The following is a 24,197-nucleotide window of genomic DNA, read 5'->3' on the forward strand; positions in this document are numbered from 1 at the left end:
GTCTTGGATTGGAGGTGAAATGTCTTCAGGAGCCAAAAAGAAGTCCAGTTGCCTTCTACTGGGGCGCTACACTCCACTCTTATACTCACATCACACAACTGCACTCCCACTCATAACACAAACTACATATACAAGTCTGCAGATGACACGGCCGTGGTGGGGTTGATAACCAACAATGATGAGGCAGCCTACAGAGGGGAGGTCCAGGCCCTCACATCCTGTTGTCAGAACAGTGACTTCCTCCTCAACACCAACAAGACAAATGAGCTTGTCATGGACTTCAGGAAACACATGCCAGTCTGGTGATCACTGGAGAAGAGGTGGAACAGGTGGAGAGTGTCAAGTACTTAGGTGTTCATCTCTCGGGGGATCTGACGTGGGGAGCGAGCACCAGGGAAGTGGTGAAGAAGATCCAGCAAAGCAAACCCTCAGAAAATCTGGGCTCCCCTAAGAACTCCTCACCAACTTCTACCAGTGCACCAAGGGAAGTGTCCTGGGCTATGGATGCGTGGTGTGGTCCTCCAGCTACACCTCAGAAGAGAAGAGCGGATCATCAAGACCGCATCAAAGATCATCGGTCTTTTTGACACCCTCCCCTCTGGCAGGCTCAGGGTCATGAGGGACAGAAAGATTTAAAAACAGCTTTTCCCCAGGGCTATAAAAGCCATGTTGTAAGCCTGAGCTGGACTTGCACTTTACACCCTGCATTGCTTTACACTATTTTAGTGTAAAGCAATGCAGGGTGTATTTTTCCATCCATCCGTCCATCCTGCACTACTGTGTTACGCACTCTTCTTAAATCTTGAGAAATAATATGTGTTTGTAGATTACTAAAAAAAAAATGACCTGTTTTATTTGAATAAGCCAGAGGAAAAATAGAGCCACTAAAATAAAAATACAAAAAGCTACCACTTTACATTGAGTAAACCTAATCAAAACTTGTTTTGTGTGTGTGTGTGTGTGTGTGTGTGTTGTTGTATCATAAAATTAACAACATGTCTGTTTCTGATGTTTCAGAGTGCATCTTCCATTAAATGACCAAAGTTGCAGACGTTTGCTAACCAGTCAATTTCCAGTCCAAGAAGTCCCTGCATCATCAAAAATGGCACAAAGTGAGCTTACAGTAGATGCACAAAGGCTTAATTGAAAATAAAGTGCTCATAATAGCGTCGTAGTCCTTACCCTCACTTTCTGACGGCCCCCTCCCCTCCCTCTCTTACTTACTACCACCTTCCTTCACTTGTAATTGTGAGCACATTTATGATCAAGTTAATCAATCTGACAGTCTCATTCCAAGGTAGATTCTCCTCAGATGTTTGGACCTGATTAGATCAACCTCCCCTTTTTCCACTGGATGGACATTAACTTGTTTACAACGATACTGCCAAAAGAATCCACACATATACGTGAAAGGACACTTGGAATTGTAACCATCTGATCAACAAGAAGTAAGTTTTTTGACATTTTCTAGCCTGTGTGCATGAATGGCTCTTTGTGTGACCTAATTTCAAGGCTGATTTTAATTTGTGATGAGAAAGTAATTATGCAGATACCATAACTGTTGAAAGCTGTGGTTAGACTAACCTTTCACTTGATAAAAGCATGACCTTTCAGGCAACTATAGAATGATGTTTTGGAGTGTTTAGCTCCCGAGAGTCAGAAAAGCTTTTCTGACTGACTTATGCAGCAGGAGGGAACATTTTGTGGGAGCAGTGCAGTAAGGTTCTCCCCCTGTGTAATCCAGAGCACTTTCTGTTTGAATACTGCTTTTATATTTCCTCACAATAAATAATCATCACTTTTCCCCCCAGTTTCTGTAAGCCTTCTTCATACGGCATGGCGTCATGATTTATGCAGCCAGAGTAATAAGACACCTGTTTCACTGCAGTTGGACTGTGTTCAGTTTTCGTAAGAACGGAGAGACAGGAGCTCTCACGCAGATTGAATTGAAGGAGCTAAATGTATTTAACAGTTTATTTGGTGAGTGCATAGAATAAATCAGATTCTGCTGCTCAGCAAGTCCACATTGAGAAAAAGGTATTTGCAGGAAAAGATGGAGAAAGATGTGTCAAGATCATCTCATTTTACATTTGACAAATGCATCTGAATACATTACAAAATAATGGACTCTGCTGAGGTATTGCTTTTAGTCTATGATACATGCATTTGTCTGTCATTTGTTACTTAAACTCATAACTCAGCCACAGCATCGTCCTCTTTACAGTTAATAATACAGCACTTCAGTTATCAACAGACTTGTTACACCTAATATTGTTGATTGGCACGTCTTGAAACAAGTGTCTCACTTAAATTACAAACAAGTACACATTGTATAGTGTATTACTATTTTACTTGCTTAATGGTCCCGGAAATGTACTTTCACATTTCAGTTTTGTGCACCAAAAAGTCTTTTAAAAGATTTTTTAAAAAATCAGTTATAGGATGTGTCAAAAATTCATCTGATCAAATGAGATGTCAGTTTGGATTTTTTTCATTTGTAAGTGTACTATGCAGGGCATGGGAAAACAAATATTTTTGTGTCAAAGTCATTTTTCAAACAATCATCTAACAGTCAGCCTGTTTTCTAAAAAATATGTTCAATTGGCCAAAGAAATATGTTTATCTCTTTAACGGAAAGAAATATTGTGTCAATCCAGTCAGCTCCTGAATCATGCATGAAATAAATAATGTGATCTGAATGCAAAGATCCATTAATAACTAGCTTTCAATATGTTCTAATTACACAGTATGTGAGGTTCAATCAGCTACAGCACACATCTGCTCTTTAAATCACAGTCTGTGTTCTCTTCTGTGGGAAAAATTAAAACCAAAAACAAAAGGGACACGTGGTGAATTTCATACCATCTGGTTGCATGAGGGCACCATCCCCTTTTACAATAATCCATCAAAATCCTCGCTGTTCTGTGTAAAAGGAGAACTTGTTTCTATACTGTCAATCAAATCATTTTACTTTAAACCGGATTTGGAGAAACCAATAAAATAGACAGAGCTGTTTTCTTGCTCTGTGTGGACTACAAATGTGCTTAAGGGACCATTGTGCCAACTTATTTTGTTTTTCTCGAATATAAATTTACACTTCTGCTAATTACAAGCCTTAAGACAGTGACAGTGCACAACAATCATCCCTGTGCCCTCCAAACATAAGGCTGGTGTCAAGCCTTGGTAATACTCCATTGCAAAGTTAGCTACGATCGCCACTGACGCATGGTTGTTGTTGTTATGCGACTTTCTAGACAGTCTGGAGTCCACTTGGAGCTCTATGTTTCATACACCAATCATCCACAACATTATGACCACTGACACAATAACATCAATCATCTTGTTATACTGACACCACTATTATAATCACCACAAAAACTGCTCAGGAGTGTCCTGGGGAACACAACAGAGCTAAGGTGTTCACCTGGGTTCCACACTCCCCAGATCCAAATCTTATTGAGCATCTGTGGGATGTACCAGGATAAGCCTGATCTAGGTAGGTCCCACCCTGCAGCCCACAGAATTCACTGCCACCATCTCCCCAGAGGTCCTGTGTCCATGTGGCACTGGGTCAGAGGAGTTTTAGCAACATAAAGGAGACCAACACAATATTAGGCAGGTGGTCATAATGTTGTGCCTGATTGGTGTACATGTATGGAGGTCGGTTTACATATTCCATGCCTGCAAACTACTGCCGAGCATGTGCACCACTGTGTTTGACGCAAAGTAAGCCCAGGGACAAATTCTGGGCTGCACCTGACTAAAAAATAGTATAAAAGCAACAACTACATGTTTGCGGTGTCTGTAGCGGCATTGCTTGTAGCATAACACTGGCATTGTGTTTGGAGGGCAGGGAGATGACTGTTTTGCACTGTGACAGTCCCAGATTTGTGTCTGTAAGAACGCTTGTTTTTGCGTACGTAAAGTTTGTCATCTACACCAGTCCAAAAGAGTCAACACAGAGCCCTCCATGGACATACACACATAGTGGCAACAACTGTATGCAACAAAAGCAGTAAAGTGCATGCATGGGATACGTAGACGCTGACCTACTGCACATGTATGGAATGGAGGGAGTATAATTAAGACTCCAGTCTGTTCTGTACATTTCAAACTTTGACCAGTTGGTTTAGTTGGTTAGAATGCAGTCTTAACTTTCTCAATGCAGGTTTGAACTCTGATTGGTCCAATGACTGTTTTTCTTACACTACATGTGCAATGTCTCCACAGCATCAATGCTTTTTGCCCTCTATTACTGCCTCACACTTCACCCTTTTCACATGTTATCATCCTTAGTGCAGGCAGGACAATGGTTTCTTTGTGCAGCTTAGAATTCTGTATCAAATAAGACATTTCGTGTATTTTAGAATCAGCGTGTTTGTTGTAACTTTTATAGTAATAGTATGGCCACATTCCTCAAAGTCAAAAAGTTTTTTTCATGTGTAAAAGGAAGCATTTGGTCTTACTGATATGTATAAGTAACATTCTACAGATGTGGCATGCACTCTTGAAGTGAAGACGGCAAACTAGATTTAGCACAGGTTCTCCAAAGAGCTAAAGAAAGTCTTAAAAGCAGGGCTCAAATATACCATATGCATTTCAGCTGTCATGCTTCTAATTCACAAATACCCTTTCTCTTTCTTTCTTTCAGTTATAAAATATTTAAAAGAGATTAGTTTGGTGTTATTTTTGACTGCAAAAAGAATGACTAAGGGTGACTTCAGTTGTGCTAGTAAGAGTCAAAGTCTAAGTGAATATTCCTCCATATTCAAGTTGTCACCACAGAGAGTTGGAGTGACACAACACAACAGTGCACACTAACCATGGAGCACCACAGCAGCCAGCTAATGGGGTCACTGAGTCTACTTCAACCCAACAACCTGCTCTTCTGCTACACCCTGTCACGATTTCTCCCACAAACACCACCTCTCACTTCATGGGTAGAACATGTACAGAACTTTATCTGATTTGCCTTCACATGACCTGAACATTCTTCTAGCAGCACAGTTGTCTTCTGTTTGGTGGCCTCTCCAGCTTCTCTCAGCGGCCCCATAGTTTGCCTGCTTGCACAGATGTCACGTCTGTTCTTTCTTTCTTTTATACATTTCTGTTTGGTTACTTTCAGTTGTGGCTGCAGGGGCTTCAGCAGACGTCCAGGAGAGCTTTCTAGACTGAAACTGGCAGCTTTTGCCAAGGCAGTATATCAGGATAAGTAGGATGAGCAGAGTTATTATTCAGAGAGGAACTTGGACTGAGAATGGGAAGTACAGTACAAGGTCACAATAAAACGTTCTATATAAGGAGCAATCCCTGAATCTGTGAGTAAATGTATTAACTTCTGGTTAGATTGAACTTTATTAAATGGAGATGTGTAGGGTTTAATGTGTTTGACTGATCACTGATTTATCATCCCATGAGCCCACCCAGCAGCTGGGAGATAAACTCCTCTTGTCCTCTGTGGTCAGAAACATTGATTCTCTTGTTTATCTACAAGCACAAAACTCTTGTGATTCCAATTCAAGCGTTTGATCCTGAAACGAGTTATTTTTATTACTTAACTCACATCAGGAGAATATTTGAACCTACAAAACGTGTCAAGCTGCTTAGTATAAGGCTCTTGTTTGTGTCTGCCTTTGAAACGGCTGTTCAGCTCAGTGACTGACTAATATATTTGATCCATTTGGCCCTGACTGAGCAACACTGACGCATGCTAGGTATTTGCCAGCTTGGCTTTGTAATCTCTTTCTTAAAAAAAAAAAAAAATGACAACAATAAGAATACTACATTTCATTTTTCTACTTCTTACAAAAATGACACAGCCACAGTTAAGTAGTTTGCATTATTCAGTTTCACTTGTAAAATACCACAAAATATTTCTGAATATTTCTAGTGATGGTAATGAAGCAATCTTTAATTATGTAGTAACTGCAAAGTGTTGCACTTATTAAAAGAGTGAGGTAATAAAGATACAGAACCAATCCTGTAGTGTATGGGTGAGCAGAACTGTAGGTGAGCTGGTGTGCTCGAGCTGCAGCAAGTGGAGAGGTTTGGATGGAGACTTCACAGATCTGCATATTCAAGAGTTTTTAAAGTATTTTCATTCTAACTGAAGCTACAATGAGAGTTGCATCTAAACCTTTTTGGGATAAAAATGGGTTATTTTCATATTTAAATCAAAAATACGGCATGTGTGTGAGCAATTCTGGGCCAAGCAACAGTAGTGAGAGGTTTTCTTTAGTTTTTTCCATTTATGTTACATAGCACATATGGAATAACTCATCAGATGGAAAAAAGAAGTATGTATGAAGTTTTCTACTGTTTGCCTTGATGACAGTGTCATGAGGTCTTGTAAAGAGTTTCCACATATTCCAAACACTTTTTTGGCTGCTTTTCTCTCACTTTGTGTCAAGTGCAAATCATTTCAGTTTGTTTGACATCACTTGATTGTGGAGGTCAGATCATCTGCTGCAGTGGTGGAGGTGTGTTCTAGATGATCCCACTGAGCACAGGATGGTGTGTTCGTGCACAATGTTGGGATGTTTCCTTCACTTGCGAATAAATTGACAGTTATTCCCATGATATGATTGCATAATTCAAACTTGTACCTCGATCAGCTTAGCAATCTGCAGACATGGAAGTACTGCAACTAATCTAACAACTACATTAAAATCTAAAACCAGGAGTAAAATCTGCAGCAGCCTTGACCCAGTTACTCTTGATGTGTGAGGGTTCACTTCAGTCTCCTGGATCTGCATGATGAACCTTATCCATGCCCCTATAAACACACACACAGACACTCACACACACACACACACACACACACACACACACACACACACACACACACACCCGCACACCAACCCACAGAGGGAGTAGCAGCAGTTCTTGCTTGTGAGGAAGATGGGATATTGAGGGCTGGGTGAAGTCTGGCTGAGCTCTGCAGAGTCGGCAGGGAAACACCAATCAGACCTCAGTAAATGTCAAAAACTGATCACACAGAGATTCTCACTGTGACTGTATGTGAATATACGCCTCCAGCCACTACTGCTGCACGTTGCACACACATATTGGCACTAATTCACAGGAGAAAATCTGATTTGACGGTTGAAATTACACACTGAAGCAAATGAGCTGCATTATGTGTTTCTGAGAACGTCCATCCGAAAACAAAAATCTACAGAAGCAAATTAGTCAAAAAGCTTCATCACCAATCTCCACCTTTGTCTGGGCAGCTCTCTCTCTCTTTAATTCCCTCTCTCACTCTCTATATAAAGTCAGTTTGACTGAGTATCTTTTCCTCTCAGCACCAGCCTCCCTCCTCACACACACTCGTACTCTCACACACTCCCTGCATGCGGCGGCTCGAACCCATGAAACACTCCGCATGAGGCGACTGGGACTCTGGATTCTTATGGTCCTTCATTTTGAGGTAAGCACACACTGTCTGGACTATCTGGACTGTCTGGCATGTTGGTCAGTGCCATGAATCTTATGGACCCAAGGGGACTCTAAGTGGTAATAAAGTGGATGGCTATGTTTCAGCTGCTGCTGCAGCACTTAATGCAGGCATATTACTGTTTCCTTTTGTCAAGTGGTGCACAATCACTCTGGCACTTTGTGTTACGGTCTGAGGTGTGTATACAGTAGATGAGCTGCATATTAGCAGGCTGCTGTAGTGTAATGAATTTTGTTTAGTTCATGCACATAACTCTCCACGTTTTCTTTTTCAGTGTGTAGTTGGACCAAAATGTGTTGCAATAATGTATTGAATTGCATTAAATCATTTTTTTACTACATATGTATCCTTTTTCACATGCACCATAGTACGTTTTGTTGTATTTCGATGGTTCATTGTTGTTTTACAAGGTAGTAATTTTGTGCTAGTACAGGTATGAGTTTTACATATACTGCCAACTTGTGGTTGTGTTCAATTCAGTAAGTGGAACGACTCTTTGTTTTTCCCAGCAACTGTAAAACTGTTTGGAGTGCAAGTGCATATTTTCTGTCACCGTGTGACAGTTTATTGCTCTAATTTTGGATCAAGACCAACAGACCTGCTGACTAAAGAGCTGCAGCCACTGATCTTTAGAAGAAGGGAGCTTGTTGGGGTTTTTATTCTTTTCTCTTTTTTGCCATCCAGTGATGCAAAATGAATTGGAAGTGGCAGGCCTACTGGTCTGAATGATGAATCCCTTCCCTCTTAAATCATTTCTGAATTTCCGGCACAAAGGGAGCATCTGGGACCTCTGTAACTTTCTCAAGTCCATTTCTTTAAAGTGCAAAGCCTTGACAACAATTTCATCTTTAAATGAGTAACCCTTCTTTGTTTAGAACAACAATGACCAACATCATCACCACAAACCTGCACTTTAATATGTTTTTCCTCCATCAGCATCAACAAAAGATAATAAATCCTCATTTATCCTTATTTTTGAGAGCTGGTAATCCTCCCTTTTCTTCATCCAAAGTTCAGGTTCTTCATAACTAATGGCTTCTGCAGTGCATATATTTCCAACATGGTGAAGAAAACAAGATGAGCAACCCAGTGTAGCCCTGCCACGCCTCAGAGCTTCATCTTGTTGCCTGTCCTTGAATCCGTCACCAGCTTTTAAGGTTTTGACAAAGTCAGTGTGTTGCTGTAATGTAAATGCACTGAGCTGAATAGGAAAATGTGTGTCTGTGCATTCAGTGTCCCCTCCTTCAGAGTGTGAGGGGGACGGGCTCCCCAGTGGCTACGGATCCAGGGACTCCATCCTCAGACCTGGTGCAAAGAAGGACTGGAAAAGACGAAGGCGTGGCCAGCTGAGGCGGACTGACAGGTGAGCTCAGCTACTGTGCTCGCATCTGTCTGTGTATTCATGGCACAGATGATTTATTTTTATAGACAGTCATATCTGTTCAAAGTGTAAGGCCCGCCAGAAGAAAGGCTTTTTATCCTGGATGTTGTATTTAGTGTGTGTCAGCAGTGTGGTGAGGCCAGAGTCCATTTAATGCCTGGTGTGCAGCTAATAGGCCAGTGGCTGCATGCCGTGTGTTCATCCTGGGCTGCTGTGGTCACTATGAAACCTGTGTGTGGTTGTTGATGTTTCAGCTGCAGCAGCTGGGATCCAGGCCGCACCAGCGCTGAGGCTGATCTAGAGAAGCAGCAGTCTGCCTTCGGACTGGGCGGAGGTGTAGCCATGCGCTGCTCCACTCTGCTCGCCATCCTTACGGGGGTGCTTCTCTACTTGGTGCTGGGAGCTGTGGTGTTTCGTGCCCTGGAGGCTCCACGGGAGGAAGGCAAGCACATGCAGCTGCAGGACACCCTCGAGGGTTTCCTGGCAAACTTCACCTGCATCGACAAGGACAACCTGCATGTCCTCGTAAAGGTACAGCAGATCCTGTCCTGACAGGAGCCACTCATCAGCTGGGCTTTATTTTGGAATATTTGAAAGTACTTCCTCTTTTTACAGTTTGCAGTGGGTGGGGCATCATTTAGGTGGATTAGCTTATGGAACCTCATGTGTTTTCAAAAAGGGCTTGAATATACCAGATACATACTACTACTGCTTTTGTGCCAGCTTTGAGTTATTTAGAGCAGCAACTCCCAGCTCTTTTTCACCGGTTTCTTCTTAAAATTACTTAATATCTACTATATTTTGATGTCTCATCACAGTTTAAAACCTAAATACAAATTGTGCGAGATTATATTATACAGTTTTCTGTCTCAAATTGCGTAATTTTAGGTATTTTTACAGACTAAAAGATGCAAAAAATATTCAATATTTCACAAAAAAGCAAAAATGTTCCACAGCAGGGAGTGTTTTATCACTATAATGATGTTACTACCATTTTTTTTTTTTATAAGTTATGGAAACCCTTGGCTGGGTGGTTATGTTCATTGGTAAGAACTAAAAAGTAATTAACTGACATTAACATGACTTGTGACTCATCGTAATGCTATCATGTTGTTGAATTAGTTGACTTTTGTTACTTTTATATGTTCAGGAAATCTAAATTGCCACAAAATTCAGTATTTACTTTAGTATTATAGTGATACTTCTTCTACATACAGCGGCCCACTGACTACCCACTGAACAGTTTAAGGTGACTCTGCCAGCGTGCGCTCGCTGGTTGTTGTTATTTACACATAAACAAACTCTAACCAGGAGCTAAATCTTTGAGACCGACCAGCTCTTGTAACTAAAAATACTTTTTGGCCGAGCGTCTGATAGATAACTGCCTCTGCTTCATATTTCATTTCCACTGGAAAGTTGTTTGATCTGACAGTAATAACTCGCCATGCTTTGGATCTGTGGTCAGTGCAGGTTGTAGATGAACCTGTGGAGCGGTGCAGCGTGACTGTGGTCCAGATAACAGGTGTGGTCAGAGCAGATATGGAAGGATGAGTCCGCTCTAGTGTGTGTGTCGGTGCATGAAAGCTGATCCATGTACAAGTTGAGCATTATGAGCCGGCGTTGGCAACTGTGTTGTGATCCTGAGATGCCTGTCCTCGCTCCAGAATGAACATTGTAAATTACTGTTTTAGCTTGCAAAGTGATCTATAGATGCAGCAGCTGGCATTTACAAAAAGGTTAAAGCAAATGAGGGACAGGACAGAAGTAAAGGGAATGAACCTTTAGTCAAGGAGGCCATATTTTACTCTTGACTGATGATTTCAAAGAAAGTTGATTAGATATATGCCACATTCCCTTAGTGCATTCATTATAGTGAATGGTAAATGGTTTGCACGTCTATAGTGCTTTTTTACCTTAGTGGCACTCAAAGCGCTTCACTATATGTTTCTCATTCACCCATTCACACACACATTCATACACCAGTGGTGACAGCGCTGCCATGCAAGGTGCTTGCCTGCCACTGGAAGCAACTCCAGGTTCAGTGTCAAGGACACTTCGACATATGTAGGTATGGTGGATAGTACACAGTCACCCAGTAAACAGAAATTATGCATGTTTTTAATGATTAAACCAAAAGAGTAAAAGGTGAATGAAGATATCTGAATCTTGTTCATAATATCAGCAATGACTGGATGATTATTTTAATAATAATTCAAGAAATTTCTGTGTTTGTGTAACTGTTCCTTACATATCTCGACAATGGTGGATCTGCTCTGTTTTAAAATTGGTGGATGCATCACTAAGGACCCAAGGAGGTTTAGTTTAGAATTTGAAGCAGATCCGATAGGTGGTGGCAGTTTTGGGGTTTGGGGTGTTCTCGAGGTTTTTAGCAATAGACTCACAAGGTTTAAGCAGATCAGATGCACGGTTGTTAAAATATACAAGGAAGAGAGACACAGACAGAAATTGTTGGATTCAGTGCTACATAAAGAAAAGCACTCAGAGAGAGCAGTACTCCACCAAGGCTGTTCAGTCATTGTATCATTTCTGACGGATAAAATCTTTAAAAAAATAGTGGCAGAAATCACGGCACCATAGAATGTGGCCATTTAATATAGATGTACCCACAAACAAAATGACCTTGCACTGAGCACAGGTGTGTGTTCTGCATGTGTATGTTATGTACGGATACCGAATCACGTGACCTAAATATGTAGCGGGCGGCGGGAATTGATAGGACTCAGAAACAATCCTACAATTTAATCAGTTGTTCCTTGTATTATCTCTGATGGATAAGTCCCGATAAATCCACAGCGGTGGATTTGTAGTAGGATCACAATCATGTGATCATCAGCAGGCAGCTGATGTAGTGTTCACTTGTTGTCATAGTTACAGTGATGCTATCTCACAATGATACAGAAATCTTTAACAAATCTGTGGATCCAGACTATAAGCTGCATCACTGCCAAAATCTAATGACTTGATCCTTGTGTCATTTCTGACCTTCCCTGAAAATTTCATCCACATCTGTTTGTCCATTTTTGAGTAATGTTGCTAACAGACAGACGAACAGACAGACAGACAAATGTATAAATGTACACCATTATCACATAACTCAGCCATTCCTTGGTGGAGTAACTAGAATTGCCTCTTCATGGTCGTGTGCTTCTGCCAACCAGCTGAGTTACAGTTTACATCCATGACTGTGCATCCTCATACAACATACTAGTATGTAGTAAACACTGGTGTAAGTGAAATGTGTAAGTCAAATTCCTGCTTGGCCATTAGCTGATTCTCATAGAACACAAAGTTGTAGCCATGCCAGTAGACAATGCTTAGAATATGGATGCTGCTGCAATGTGTCTACAAATTCTAAAATGCTGATCCTTCACTTCACAAGCGGAACAGAGGATCTATACAATTAGCAGAGATTCAAGGATGACAGTCAAGATTAGTGTCACCAATTCATAATCAGGGAAATGTGAAATATAGTTACAACCTCCCCATCCAGTCCTGTCTGTCATTGCCGTGGAGGAACAAAAATGGGAATAGACACACTCTTCTGGGTAAGGATACATCATTTTCACTTCACGATAGTTTTAATCTAAGAAGAAGGACCTTTGGCTCATTGTTTAGCTCAATGCAGGCCTTCTAATGAAAAAGTGCAAACAGCCAGATGTATAGAAATGATTTAGGTTAGACCTCATTAATTTTTTGCTGAATAACACTGAAAGAAGAAAGAGCCGTTTCAAAAGAAAAAAATAATAAAAAATACTTTGTTTAAATTAGCAAACAGTGTAAGAGTAGTGGATCTAACTGTCCTGTTTGTACTTCCAGAAAGACAGCCATATTTTCTTTGTCTGGCTTCAGTCGAGGGCATTGTAGGGTGACTGTGTTCCCTGGTGTAATGAATATTTATTGAGATCTTGCACTTGAATCTCACATGCAGAGGTATTTCTGGGCAACCCTTGACAAGAAATTGTTAGCTGCATTTGGCAAAACTTTCTTGTCACACATCATTGGATCTGACCCTCAAATGTTCCCCACATTAAAAGACTGTCTTAGCAACACTTTAATGGAAAACGGTTTGTATGTTTTACTGGGATTTCTAAATTCCATAGAATGCATTAATATTGTGATAGTGCCCAAGCCTGGGATGTGCCCATCTGCTCATTATGTGAGCCTCTGCAATGTATAGTTAACCAAAACCATTTTATGAACCATGCATATGCATACAAGACTTAGGCCTTCCTGGGCAAGAGCCAAAGGTATAAACTCACACTTCATCTTACAGAGAACAGAAGCAGAGAAGCTGGGGTCACACTCACTGAGATTTGCCTAACTATTATAAGGAGCTTTATACACTAAAGAAGCGCTTCAAGGGCCCCACTGAAGAATCTGTGTCTCATCCTCCGAAGAAGCTGAGAGCTCTGATTTACACCTCTAAGAAACAAGATATTGCTCCTGTGCACTGCAAGGCTTCAGGGTCAAACTGGCTTCCTGGCACAAACAAGAGGATGAGAGACAAACTTTCACACGTGAGAGCACACAGTTAACATTTGAAACATGCAAAGGATTAACATAGCAAGTGTCAGGAGTGAAATATAATATTAACCCTATGAACCCCAAAACCCATTCTGAGCTTCTCTGCTTAAACACACCACAGAGTCATTAGACACTTTACTGTAACCAGAAGTCATCTGACAGAAAATCAGGAACTTTGGCCGAACTGCAGTCTGTGTACATTGAGCAAACAGGAGAAAGTATAGAAAGAAATTAATAGCGTAAGTACTGAAATATCTTTACTCTGTAATCGCCATTATGTCCTAAAATTGTTCACACCTGTAGTTGGAAAAATGTTTGCCCTGCTGATTAGGGTTTTTTTAAAATAATAAAAGCAATTGAATCTTAATTTTTCTATTTTAAATCATTTATTGCATTATACTGTCTCATACTACACAGAACACATTTATGAGTTCTTTTTATCCCTAGCCATGGTTGTTCTGTTTTCATAGAGATGCAAGATTTTACATTGCAGTAAAAAAATATTCCACAGTGAGTAAAAATGTGACATCTGCAAAAAAAAAAGAGAGAGAGACAGAAAAAAAATAAACAAAAAAAAATTAAACTGCTTGGGATCCAGAAGGTAAATATTAAACCTAATATACTAAACTACTAAAATATAGAATGCAGAATTTCCATTACAACTGTAAATGAAGCTGTTCCGACTTGTTAAAACTCATAAACCATGTATAGTTGGCAGATATTAAAGTGGTGTTATTAGCTTGATCAAAATTACTTTTGCAAGTTTCAATTTAAATATTTAAAATACATGAAAACATATTTAAATCTTTTAAATTACTGAACAACATGCATTCAGTAGTGAAGTTACGTTCTAAATGTAAATATCCCCATAAGTGTAATTACTGTGTGTAAGCTACAAAGTTTAACAACCGACAGCCAAATTTAGCCAGTTATCTCCTATTATCTAGAACATTTGTAGGAAAGTTATTCTAAAATAGACAACTAAAGGTTGCAGTTGTAAATCAAAGCTATAACTAAACCCCCTATAACTTTAAAGCTATAATTTACCACAACTGCTAATGTCACTGGCTAGCAGATTAGAAACTTGATTTATTACTCAGGTGTTAGCTTGCATACGTTGGTTTGTGTAGTCTGCTAGGTAAGCACCAACAACATCCTCGTTTAGCTAAATAACTATAAGGAGAGCAACAATTAAATTCACAATAACTTCAGCATTGGTTTTTGTTTGGCTCACAGGAGCTAATTAGCTAAATCTGGAAGCAGTTGTTGAGCTTGCAGGTGCAGGGGATGTGACTGAAAAGTGAGAAGACAGTACCAACATCACTGTCACATAATTAAATCTGACATTTTAAAATATTATTTACAATATTAGTGTTAAAACTACTCTCACATCATGTGCAGTAAGTGTTTTCATTCTCGCTAAAATGTGGGACAGGATTATAGTTGAAGTGAACTTGCACTACAGCACACTTATAGAAACATTAACAAATGCAGAGCAATGCAGCGCACTTAGTGACAGCTTATATAAGAAGTGCGGTCATCTTCTTTATGAGTGAGCCAGACAGCTGTTACAAAACCATTCTTCAGATGTTGTTCTGTGCAACAAGTCACCATTGTGGGTCAGGTTTCACTTCACCAATGTCAGATGTTACGACAGACCTTCAATAGATTCAAAGTTCCTTCCTGCTACAATCTGAGTTATGAGAGATGTCACACACCACACGAGACTTACTAGAACATCTTGTACAGCTGTGTGCTTTCTACCACCACTGGCTATTAATGGGGTGGATTTTGGAGAAACATTCATGTGTGACTATAATCACGTGAAAATAACTTTTGGTTTTATTTGTACAAGCAAACATTGCTGATCATTGGCACAGTACCTGGAAATAACGGCCATATACTTGAACACAACCACAAGGCATCAGAAAAATACTTTCTTGTAGGCATTTTGCAAGCTTGTCGACCAGTCTCTGACATCGACTTCCTGCAAATTTCTTTCAGTTGCCAGATGTTTGATGGTTTTCTCACATGTAACTGCAAGGTTTTTAAATCTGTCCAGAATATTTTAGTGTGTTTCAAGTTTGTGCTTTGACTGAACCCCTTCACAACTCTCGATTTGTTCTTTCTGACCCATTCCATGGTGAATTTGCTCCTCTAAGCCAGTCCTGGACAAACGTGTAGATGATTTTACTGAGTAAAATGGTTCATTGAAAATAATTTGGAGACCTTTTCAAATGCTTTGCCAGACACTTTGATATCCACAACCTATTTTTCTGAAGGCCTCAGAACTCTTTATATCTTAGCATGAGATACACACACTTCAATAGCCAAGAGAATAGTAGACCCCAGAGTTCAAGGTTCCACCTGTCATTCCCCAAGAAGGCCTGAATCTTTGGCATCTAATATGGAACCTTTGATTCTAATTTTAGGGATTTTAAGGTATGAGAAATGTAGGGGTGTTCTGATTTTTCCATGTGACTGATCTGTTTAAATTTATATTCATTATGGAAATGACTACCAAGTTTCAGCATTATGAATCATTTCTACTAATTGAGTCTATTAATGAGCACCGTTTTCAAAGATAATCAAATGTTTGAAAAGCCAACAATTCCCTGAGGCCCAGGAGCATGTGATGGACAAACACTTGACAAAATAATTCAGTGGCAAACAACATACAGGTTAATTTAGGGTGAAATGTGGCTTACAGCCCTGAAATCTATTTCAAGCAACAATCTCTTAACATGAGCAAAAATAGTGTCAGTCTTGCCTTTGTATATTTTCACTTTATTAAAGAAGAATTTTCTTTCTGTGTCATGCACAATAAAATAATTGCATGGCTGGATATTATTGTGAAATTAGTGTGTTTCATTTGTATTTGTTATATCTGTGGCTGTACAGTCAGGTATATCATGACATGACAACATGAAGAGTACGCCAGCTGAGACTGAGGTGCAGAAGACTCACCTCATAATTTGAGTTTTGACCCCAGATTCTTGTGGTTTAACTTGATTCTTTCAAGGAGTAAAAAGCTTCCATTATCGTATACCTACCAATTCTAGACACAAACCTTACCACAGTGTTTTCTTGCATTTATTAAAATACAGGCAAGTATGCACAGAGCTCCTAATAGTCGAAGTTTTTACTATTACTGGCTAACATAGAAATCTGACCAGTGGTAGGTTTGAACAGCATGTTGTTTAAAAAAAATCACCAGTATTACACCATTAATTACACCAGAAACTGTAAAAACAGAATCATTGGATTTTCAACTTAGCGACAGTCCTTGAATTAAGCATGTGTGGTGCACAGCTCTGTAATGAAAATTAAGCAAATATAAGCCTGAACTCTTGATATTTTTTATAAAAACATTTTATTCTACATTTCTCTTTCTCAAAAATATCATTTTTTGGGCACCACTGTCATTCAACTGGTTGAGTGGGTGACCCATAAACAGGGGCTACAGTCCCCAGTGCAGCGGTCATGGGTTTGAGGCCGACCCATGGCCATTTATTGCATGTCCTTCCACACTCTTCTCCTCATGTTTCCTGTCTCTCTCCATTTTCTCAAACTACAATAAAGGCTACCCCCCCCCCCCCAAAAAAAAAACAAAACAACTCCTTGCTGATTCTATTAAAACCAAAAGAAATGTGCTACGCCACAACTGAGAAGCTATGAGTGGCTCAGCTGAGACCAGAGAGATTAAGAGAAAAATAAAAAGTACTTGAATGTTAAAAGAAATGCAGCATGGTTCAAAAATAGCATATAGATCAGGACATTTTTGGAAGATACATTCAGCATGGTGAAGCATCTTCCTAGAGTTGACTTGCAGAGTAGTGTGAAAAACATTTGCAGTGGTTGTAAAAGCATAAGCATTAAAATGCTTAAAGTATGTACGTCACCATTTTTTTTCCAGTAGTAGTAACAACAGCTACCATTAATGTGTTGCATGTTTTTCCGTTCTTTTTCAATATAGGCGTGCTACACTGAACTAGACAGCCATTCTGTTTCTACAGAGGTGCAGGACTTTATATTGCAATGAAAAATAAGCCCATAGTGAGTAAAAATGTCACAGGACAAAAAACCCCTCCAGCATACTGCTTGGGGTTCAGAAGGTTAAAGCACAAATACAACTGGAAAGCATTAGATGTTCAGTATCTCCCAAATCCGTTGGGACAGACGTTGCACTAGGAAGCTTCAGTTCAATTGACAGGATCAAGCAGACAGAGACTTGTCTCCATGATCATAAACCTCTAATTTATTAGATATAATGATGTCTATAGAGACCACGTTAATTCGTAACTTCATCGTACTCAGATTTAAATTCACAGTTAACAAATGCCTTGGAGCACCAATCGACACAAAACAGATAATCGGATCAGTGAATTAGATTATCTGTGCTGGCAGTGGTTCGATATACTGGGGACAGAATGGAGCCTTCACTGTCTTAGTCACCGCCTGCCTGCTTTTGATCGTGACAATGCATTTTCCACACCATGTCAGAAATAAACTCACTCATACAATTTGAAATCACTTCATAATTTGTTAATCTCAGTTTTTATTGTCCAAATAAATATCGATCACTAAAGTATTTATTTAAATCACCCAGTAAACTCTTCTCCTCCATCCCATTCCAGGAGGTGGAGGAGGCCGTCGGCGCCGGTGTGGATCCTTCGAGCAATGCTAGCTTTGTCAGCAAATGGGATCTGGCCAGTGCCTTTTTTTTCTCAGGGACCGTCATCACAACCATCGGTGTGTTTCCAGTGGATTGTTTAAGATCACTAATTCAAATCTGATGACATATTTATGATGGGAATCTCTTTATGTTTTGTGTCTTTAAATCACCTGTTCTTCTACCTCATGTGTCCAAATGTCCAGGTTTTGGAAACATTTCCCCTAAGACAGAAGGAGGGCAGCTGTTTTGCATTTTTTATGCCCTGGTGGGAATCCCAATGTTTGGTATCCTGCTCGCTGGAGTCGGAGACCATCTGGGTACTGGGCTGAGGAAAGCTGTTGCCAAAATAGAGACTCTCTTTCTGGTAGGACACTTAAACTACAAGTCTTCTTTCATTTCACAGCCTTTGTATTTTAGTGTATATGTCACATCCTGCTGTGTTGTTTTGCCCTGCTGACAGAAATGGCGGGTCAGTCCCACCATTGTGCGTGTGATCTCTGCTGTCCTGTCCATCCTGCTCGGCTGTCTGCTCTTTGTTGCGGTGCCGATCCTGGTTTTTCAAGAGGTGGAAAAGTGGAGCCTCCTGGAGTCGGCCTACTTTGTGGTTATCACTTTGACCACAGTGGGGTTTGGGGACTATGTTGCAGGTATAGAACTGCTAATCAACCACCCACATTGCATTTCTTGACATCGTTCCCAGTGGTGTGCACAGAAGAATGAAAAACACCCTTTTTCTCAGGGTGGACGAGGCAGTGTAGGGTTTAAAATAAGAGTGCTTCTGAAAGGTATAGTTGCCAAATGTTTAGATATAAAGCCAAAATTTTTTACCCATTCTAACATATTATACATCACTGTCAGTGGCCACTACTAATGTAAATATTCTCGTTACTGAAACTCTGGTGAAACTAGCATTAAATCAGTGCACTATTATGCACAACATCAGACGGCTTCAACACAATATGCATTTTACACAAACTAGAATAAAGCTAAGGTATGCAGGAGTGTAAAAGCAATAGAAGTAGGGTAGATTTTGAAAGCATCCTAGCAACAACTCCACCACCTCCTTTCAGGTCTCCCACTACAGTCGTTAAAACACCTGAGAACAGCTGGAGGACTTATCCACAACAGAGAGATTTGGTTAGTACTGAGCATTCAAGCTACGAACATCATATTTTGCTTACTATAATCAATAATCCTCCCCCAACAAAACAAAATGAACAAGATAATTACCTCCTCCAACAAAAAACGAAGAGCAACCATGCATAGTGTCGCTTTTCAGGCCTTATGACTCCTGCAGCTGTAGCCACTTTAAAAAAGATACACTGGTGTAGACGTGGATTTTCTTTATCCAGACTTTCTGGGTTCAAAGTATTTTCCACTACTGTCTATTATTCTAGCTTTGTGTAGCAGTGCAATATGTTTGCAGATTAGAACTGAAACATGTGCTCCAGCGTGCCTGGTAGACTCCAGTAAAGTGTGAACAGTTAGACAGTCAAATAGGTCATCCAGTCATTTCTTGCAAATCCAGTTCAACGATTGGATGATCATTTACATGCATGTGACTGCCACAAATAGCAGAGTTTTATCTAACTATCAGAACACTTAATTTTCCAACTCCTGTTGGGATATAAAGAGAGACTTTCATCGAATATAACAACAAATGCTCCTGTAACACTTTGCAGTCCCTAGATTTAATTGCAAAACTCTCAGTGCACGTTCATGAAAACCCCAACAAAAATAATGAGTAGCTCGCTAATGATACAGAATGGACGAAAATTTATACTACTCAGTGATAATTATTGAAAAACTGAATCATTTTAATGTTGGAAGGCTTAAGAGGTGCAACTTGTTCAGACAAATTTGTGTTGATTATTTAAGAACATTGCATCATGTAATACAGGGTGTCCCTAAAGTCCGGACACATAGGAAATCTCATTAACTATAATTATTTTTTGCCTCCACAGATTAAACTTGGCTTTGCTGAAAGAAGAAAGAGTTGAACTGGTACTTCTCAGTGGACGTGAAGGATGGACTTATCGAAAGATAGGGTTAGGGTTGGGGAAGTGATTTTTTTGTGGCTAGCATGAATTTTAGTCATGACCAATCCTTTAGTTTCAGCTGATACATTTGGTCGTCCAGAACAGGGTTTGTCCATGACACTGCCCGTTTCTTTAAATTTTTTAACCACCTTCGTCAGTTCAACTCTTTCTTTCGACAAAGCCATATTTAATCTGCAGAGGCAAAAAAAATTATAGCTAGTGCTAATGAGGTTTCCTATGTGTCCAGACTATAGGGATACCCTGTAAAATGCAATAAAACAGCTGAATGTAAAGACACTAACCAGATAATACAGCATGAGAGAAGCCTGGGTTTTCCTCAAGTCCCCAAATAACTAATTCAGCCGTCACTGTTTCTGAATGCAGAGGAGGTTTATTTTTGCCCAGAGATCACATGAGAGGTGAAGTGAGGTTAAACCACTGTGACACCTTCTCAGACCAGTGGGCACCCATACATCCACACTAAAGAGCCTGCAGGGTTTCTTTTTTAAGAAGATGGTATTCCAACTCTGTGCACACTGCTGATAGCTCCCTATCAGTGGACACGCAGTAATATAACAACTGATAAACAACTTCTCTGGACATTTTGCTGTTTGTACAACACAGCTGAGATGAACTCACAGTTTCAGTGTCATCTGTTTGTATTGCTTGCTTTTTCACATTTTCACTTTCTTGTTGAATTTATTGATCTGCAGATAAGTAGCCAGTATAACTTAATTAGTCATCCATAAATACAGCTGTCAGTTGTAATGCAGTAAGTTCACTTAGCACAGACAATGTCATTAATTATTCATGATGATTTCCTTGTGAGACATGAATTATTGATCATCTAATCTGCTATATAGTGTCTCTTATCTTAGCTGTTTATTTACTCCATAGAAAAGGGTGGACAGATGTGTTGCCTTTGTCCACCGATTTGTTTTCTGTGTGTTTCTTTCAAAGGCGATTCTGGAAATGCAGGTAGCGACCACTGGTACAAGCCTTTGGTGTGGTTCTGGATCCTTCTGGGTCTCGCATATTTCGCATCAATCCTGACCATGATTGGTAACTGGCTACGGGTTCTCTCTAAGAAGACCAGAGCTGAGGTACTTTCTGTCCCCTCATGTCTAATGTATCACGTCTCCACCACTTCCTCTTCATCATCTCTGGCTTTATCCTCTTCTCTCAGATGGAGGAGCTGCGCGCCCACGCCAGAAACATCCAGAATATGTCAGTGGACTTTCGCATTCCAGGAAAAATCGATGATCCCTTCAAACGACGCCGGAGAAAGCGCCGCCACGGCCCTCACAGCCACAGTCACAGTGCATCAGCCAATGGGGGCCCTGAAGGGAAAGAAGAGCAGCAAGAGAGTCACACAGAATCTGGATCTTCTTCCTCCTCTTATTCCTCTAACGAATCAGGTTCTGGATCAGAATCAGACTCTCAGGCCACTCAGACGGAGCGAGTGCCTGAAGAAAAACCTGCAGAGCCTGAAAAGGAGAAGGAGGCTCCTCCCGATCCCCACCTGTCTCAGCCTCTGGACTACTTTGGGGAGAACCTTGCGTTTATTGATGAGTCTTCAGACGCTCAGAGTGGGAAAGTACATTTGGATCCTCTGCTGGACACCACACAACCCAAACTTCGTCCACCAAAGAGGAGACGCCACAGAAGGCCTGTTCCACAGAGAAGCCCCAAAATCAACGGGTCCAACGGTAACAAGAAGCAGCCAAATGGAAACCCCAGACCTGTTTTAGATCTACCACTGAAGCCTTAAGTTTAAAGCTGATTGCAGACACTCCACTTGATGGCACAAGTATCAACTTGAGAGATATGAGATGTTTGGAGTATTGTTGACAGAGGAGTTCTCATTCTGACAATTTCTTTGTGCATATACACTGCTTACTCGCAGACAGTCAAGATGAATTGCTTAAGCCTTAGCCTCCTGTGGTTCGCATTTAATGCTCTTAGCATGTGAGTTTGTATGCCTCAATCAAAGAAAATGAAGTGATTTTTATGCTACTGTTCCCTTTACTTTGTGTGGAGTTACTGCTCTCTACTGGGCCATGACTGAATTGCACTACCACTCTGTCAAAATGAGAAAACATGCTTTTTATTAATCCAAATACTGCAGCCAAAACCCATATAGTGAGAAACTTGGTGATGTTAAAAAGAGGTTTCTTTGGTCTGAGACAGTCACTCCTGAATCCTGCCAACAGTTACACGGGTACTAATCATGCTCTTTTTGGTATGCAACAAGATCATTTTAAAACCCTGTATACCACCACAATAGTTGCATTTTGATGACCAAATGCATTAATATTACTGCGTTGCATACATGTAATAAAGATTTTTTAAATGAAATCAGAACTGTGTTTTACAAGCATTTGATAATTGATTTTTTTAAAGATGGTGTTCAAGGCCACGAGCTTCTCTGGGAAGCTCCTGCTACACTAAGAATGACACACCTTCAACTTTCAGACATGAAAAGTAGTTAACATTTCCAACAAAACTGGGTATACCTTAAACACTTTTCAGGTTTATAATGTTTCTTCAAAACGACCACTGAAAACCAGGATCTGGCAACAAAATAAACTTGCATCACTCCCAATCGCTTTCTCTTTCTCTTCCTCATTTTCTATCACGTTTCTGCATTCAACAATCTAAAAGTTCGAAGTTGCCCAAAGGAAATACCAGTAAGTTTATATTGCTAAACCAGTGTTAACAGGCAGTTTTCACAGAACCCACCACACAGCACCTCTTCTGAGGATCTGGAATATTGTCCAGATTCAGTTACGCACATTGAATAGCTTTATTTCACTGAGCTGAGAGAACACGCCAGCTACACCTCCTGTTGACAGCCTGAGTCTCTCCAAGGACCAAACCAGATATATGACTGCATCATTAAATATCACATCCATGTCATCACAGCTTATTAATGAATGTTAATTTAATATCTAAACAACAACATTTTCAGACACAAGCCAACAACTCAATTGGGGAAACAGGCTTTTTAGGAATAACTTTGTAATTCGTGAAGCTGCTTTGAGAACACTTTTATTCCTCCTCACCTGAATAGTTGTTAGATTCAAAGCAAAAATAGTCATGTTTGGAGTAACGGGAGTGTAGTGTGGAGGTACGGCAGCACATACAGACCAATTAAAGAACAAATTTGAGCCTTTGACCCCTGCAGTGAGGGGATCCTGTGGCCCTGTTATGCTGTGGGGGCATTTTACTAGTATGGTTTGGATCTTCTTGTCCCAGTAGAGGAAAGGATCACTGCAAATTAATCTCTGCCCTGAGGGTCTGTTCCAGGGATGACTTAGCCCTTATCCACATGAGGGGTCAGTGAATGGTTTCATCAGATGTGAATCATATGCTGTGGCCTTTGCAGTCAACAGAACTTAACTCGACATCTCTGGGAGGTTTTGCACCAAATGAGGAATATTTTATGGAAGAATGGTTTTCATCCATCCAGCAGAGTTCCACAGACTTGGAGAATCAGTGCTGAGGTGCACTGAAGCTATATGTTGGACCTAAATCTTACTAAAGCACCTTCAGCCAGTTTTCCTGCTATGGATTAAGCTTTGTCCTAGATTAAAAGAAAAAACTAAATAAAGATCTCCATTAACAAAGGGTTTTAGTCAAGGATTAGGATCAATCCATGTTGAAGAAACTGGGCCTTTCTGTTACTTCTCCATGAATTTGTCACCTGTCCGTAGTTGAGCCACTAGCAGTGCTACAAATTACACCATTAAGACAAAAACATGAGCATAGTTTTCAAACGAGTTCCAACCTTTACTCAATGTACCTTGTCAAAATTGTAAATTGAAAATGCAAGCCTCATTTTGTGCACAGCAGTGGAGAAAAGTGTGTCATTCTCAAGACAGCATTTATCAGGCCAGGTTAGGTTGGTGGAGACAGGTCAAGCCTATATATGCTGCGAGATTTGAATAGTCTACATACTGTATCGTGGAGGTACCGTATAAATGCCCTTCAGGTTGTCAATATGGCCTTTTTAGCATGTGCTGGGGCTCCTCGGTTGATCCGTGTAAGTGATACTCGGCTGGAAACCTTAGCTTGTTTCAATCTGAAAATGGCACCAAG

At 40.3% G+C, this 24,197-nt stretch overlaps 1 protein-coding gene across 2 annotated transcripts; it reads left to right on the forward strand.

The window, feature by feature from the left end:
- Positions 1-1,290: 1,290 nt before the first annotated feature.
- Positions 1,291-22,454, forward strand: LOC111585301 (potassium channel subfamily K member 4). 2 transcript variants are annotated; one of them, XM_035941239.2, is made up of 8 exons: positions 1,291-1,448; positions 8,690-8,819; positions 9,092-9,368; positions 18,020-18,134; positions 18,261-18,421; positions 18,518-18,704; positions 21,057-21,199; positions 21,283-22,454. In XM_035941239.2, coding segments are annotated over exons 1-8 (1,599 nt in total). In that variant the 5' UTR covers positions 1,291-1,447; the 3' UTR covers positions 21,868-22,454. The 2 variants fall into 2 exon arrangements, with proteins under 2 accessions (XP_035797132.1, XP_023150511.1); XM_023294743.3 differs by lacking the exon at positions 1,291-1,448 and adding an exon at positions 7,163-7,429.
- Positions 22,455-24,197: the final 1,743 nt, after the last annotated feature.

The sequence above is a fragment of the Amphiprion ocellaris genome, chromosome 14, assembly GCF_022539595.1.
Source record: "Amphiprion ocellaris isolate individual 3 ecotype Okinawa chromosome 14, ASM2253959v1, whole genome shotgun sequence".
Taxonomy (NCBI): domain Eukaryota; kingdom Metazoa; phylum Chordata; class Actinopteri; family Pomacentridae; genus Amphiprion; species Amphiprion ocellaris.